This window comes from Solanum tuberosum, unplaced genomic scaffold, assembly GCF_000226075.1.
Source record: "Solanum tuberosum cultivar DM 1-3 516 R44 unplaced genomic scaffold, SolTub_3.0 scf00031, whole genome shotgun sequence".
NCBI lineage: Eukaryota > Viridiplantae > Streptophyta > Magnoliopsida > Solanales > Solanaceae > Solanum > Solanum tuberosum.
The window spans coordinates 1,515,119-1,518,606 of record NW_006238957.1 but is presented as its reverse complement, the minus strand read 5'-3'; the positions used below and the strand labels follow the sequence as shown (position 1 = coordinate 1,518,606).

General features: G+C 39.6%; 1 protein-coding gene across 1 annotated transcript; it reads right to left on the bottom strand.

Moving 5' to 3' along the window:
* Positions 1-652: 652 nt before the first annotated feature.
* LOC107059662 (uncharacterized) lies at positions 653-1,666 on the bottom strand. The gene is made up of 2 exons (XM_015306386.1): positions 1,288-1,666; positions 653-723 (listed from the first exon to the last, which is right to left on the bottom strand). Exons 1-2 carry the CDS (start codon positions 1,664-1,666, stop codon positions 653-655), a joined length of 450 nt encoding a protein of 149 aa, XP_015161872.1.
* Positions 1,667-3,488: the final 1,822 nt, after the last annotated feature.

Genomic DNA, 3,488 nt, shown 5'->3' with positions numbered 1-3,488 from the left:
AGATTTGAATCCAAAATTTTATGCTTGAAAACATTACTCAAGGCTTTAGGAACTCATTAGGAAAAGTCATTTTGAAAAAGGACTCAAAGACAATTCAAAATCTACATTTTAGTTAAGAGCTTGAGTTCTTGAAAAACCTCATCATTCACCAATCAAAATCTCATATTTTGATGTTAAAACCCATAAATAATCAAAGGGAAATAAAGGTTTAGGATCATAGAAGCTTACCCAAATGATTTAGCACCAAAACTTCTTTCAAAAATCTCCACCAAGGATTTCCAAAGCACAAAAATGGAAAATGGGGCTTAAACCCCAAAAATGGATGGTTAAAACCCCTCTCAGATGTCGCAAAAGCGACTAGGGGTTCGCTTAACAGTAAAAGATTGGGTCTCGCATAAGCAATCAAACCTTTGCTAGTGCAGAGGTCGCTTAAGTGAAGGTTCTTTGCAAATGCGAAGGTCGCTTAACAGTAAAAGATTGTATTTTTAGCTGCATTTAGCACTCTTTGTAATGTCCCTAAAGCCTATAGCGACACTGGATCTATTGGCACTTAACTAATGTCGGTAAAGACTTTATCACTCTTGGTTAATGTGTATATTTATTACCGCTAAAGGTTGCTTTTGTTGTAGTGTACACAAACCACAAATTCAAATCAATTATACTCAACATCTGGACCCAATGGAATCGTCAAAACACGAATCTGAGGTCTCCTTGTCCCGACATCTGGGAAAACCATGAGAAACGAAATCACAACTAAAAAGGCTAAAACAAGCTCGAGACCTATCAAAAATCAACCAAGACTACACCTAGGCCTAAAATCATCCCCCTGAATCCAACGAAACTCTTAGAATTCCGATCTGATCATCCGAACCCCGAATGTTGACTAAAGTCAACTGAAAGGCTAAAATTCCACAATTTCACAACTTAGGACCTAAAATCCTCAAAAAGACTTGGAATTTGAAACCAATAACTCTCACCGCTCAGATTTCACATTTCAGGATTGATGAAATAGATAAAATTTTGTTATGATATTCGAAACTCCAAAAGACCCCGAAAATGACTTTCTAACCAACTTAGCCTTTTAAACTCAAAAATTACTAAATTCTCAACTTTTAACTCAAACACCAAAACAAACTTTTCAAAACTCAATCATAGAAGACTCAGGGTCTATATCAGGAGGGAAAAATGGTAAAATTCATGGAAAACCCAAAAATGACAAACCGAGTCATTATGTTATCCACCACTAAAAACCATGTTCTTCAGCGACTATAAAGAAAAAGAAAGTACCTAGAGCTTTGAACAACTGAGGATATCTAGCACGCATCTCTGACTCTGTTTCCCAAGTCGCCTCACCAACTGAATGATGCTTCCACTGCACCTTCACTGAAGAAATCTCAGTGGTCTTAAGCTTCTGGACCTGTCTATCCAAAATTGCTATAGGCTCCTCCTCAAAAGATAAGTTTGGAACTAACACAACTGAATCAAGAGAAAGTACATAGGACTCATTTGGCATGTACTTTTGAAGCATGGTAACATGAAACACGGGATGCACAACTAACAAACTAAGTGGCAAGGCCAACTTATAGGCCACATCTCCCACATGAATCAAAATCTCAAAGGGTCCAATGAATATAGGGCTAAGCTTTCTTTTCCTTCCTAACCTCATTACACCCTTCATAGGTGACACTCAAAGCCTAACATGATCACCCTCCATGAATGCTAAAGCTCGAACCCTCTGATCCGCATAACTCTTATGTCGACTCTGGGTTGTCAACAATCTACTCTGGATCATACTAACTTCCTCCATAACATCTCTAAGAAAATCTACATCTAATGTATCCATCTCAGCTGAATCAAACCATCTTATCAGAGATCTACACCATCTGTCATACAAAGCCTCAAAAGGGTCCGTCTGAATAGAAGAATGATAACAGTTGTTGTAGGAATACTCTGCTAAGGGAAAATGTCGATCCCATCTAGCACCAAAATCAATCACACCAGTTTGGAGCATGTCCTCCAACACCTGAATCATCTGCTCGGACTGACCATATGTCTGGGGATGAAAAGTTATACTCATATCTAATCGAGTACCCAAATCATCCTGCAATGCCTTCCATAAATTTAAAGTGAACAAAGAACCTCGATCTGAGACAATAGAAATTGGTAATCCATGCAATAATACTATCTGACTGATATAAAGCTCGACTAACTTTTCCATTATTTACTTTACCCGAACTGGGATGAAATGGGCAGATTTGGTCAACCTATCAACAACCACCCAAATGGAGTCGTAATCACCCATGGTGGTAGGTAATCTCACAACAAACTCCATAGTGATCTGTTCCCACTTCCAAGTAAGAATGGGCATCCTCTGAGATATACCTCCAGGCCGTTGGTGCTCAAACTTGACCTGTTGACAGTCAGACACATCGAAATAAAATATCCAATATCCCTCTTCATACCACACTACAAATAGTGTTGGCTCAGATCATGATACATCTTCGCCGCACTGGATGGATGGAATATCGGTAGCAATGGGCCTCCTCAAGAACCAGTCTAATCAACTCGCCTACCTTGGGCACACAAATCCTGCCTCCAATCTGCAAGACACCATCAAAATCAAGAATAGCCTTCTTGGCTTCCCCTCTCATCATCTTGTCTCGAATGTGGCATAGCTTCTCGTCATCAAATTGGTGCTCACAAATCTGCTCGACTAAGGAAGAACGTGTCTCAATAAAAGCAATCAAACCACTGTTTCCTCATAAATTCATAATCGAATGAGACAGTTAGCTAATGTTTAAACATCTCTAGCCAATGGTCTCTCCTCCACACTAATAGCGGCAAGACATCCCATTCTAGAAGTATTCCTACTCAAAGCATCGGCCACCACATTAGCCTTCCCTGGACGATACAAGATGGTGATGTCATAGTCCTTTAGTAGCTCAAGCCATCTGCATTGCCTCAAGTTTAGATCTCTTTAACTAAAAATGTACTGAAGACTCCGATGATCTGTAAAAACCTCACAATGAACTCCATATAGATAATGTTGCCAAAGCTTAAGCACAAACACTAGAGCTGTCAACCCTAAATCATGGGTAGGGTAGTTCCTCTCATGGGTTTCAACTATCTAGAGGCATACGCGGTCTCTTTTCCTTTCTGTATAAGAACACCACATAGTCTAACTCTAAAAGCATCACAATACATGATGAATTCTACACCCTTCTTAGGTAAAGTAAAAACAGGAGCCGAAGTCAACAAGGTCTTGAGCTTTTGAAAGCTCTCCCATACTCATCAGACCACTGGAAGCTCACAATGTTTTGAGTCAATTTGGTCAAAAGAGATACAACGATGGAGAAGTTGTGCACAAATCATCAGTAATAGCCCGCAAGTCCCATAAAACATCAGATCTCAGTAACAAGCATAGGTTTGTTCTAACCTCTCACTTCCTCAATATTGGCTAGATATACCCAAATACCCTCCTTGGACAC

Excerpts from the sequence above, each read along its gene's own strand:
- LOC107059662 (XM_015306386.1), bottom strand. The coding sequence starts at position 1,666 with ATGAGGTTAGGAAGGAAAAGAAAGCTTAGCCCTATATTCATTGGACCC. Across the intron at positions 724-1,287 it reads TCAGTTGTTCAAAGCTCTAG|ATGTCGGGACAAGGAGACCT; the intron begins GTACTTTCTTTT and ends TGGTTTTCCCAG.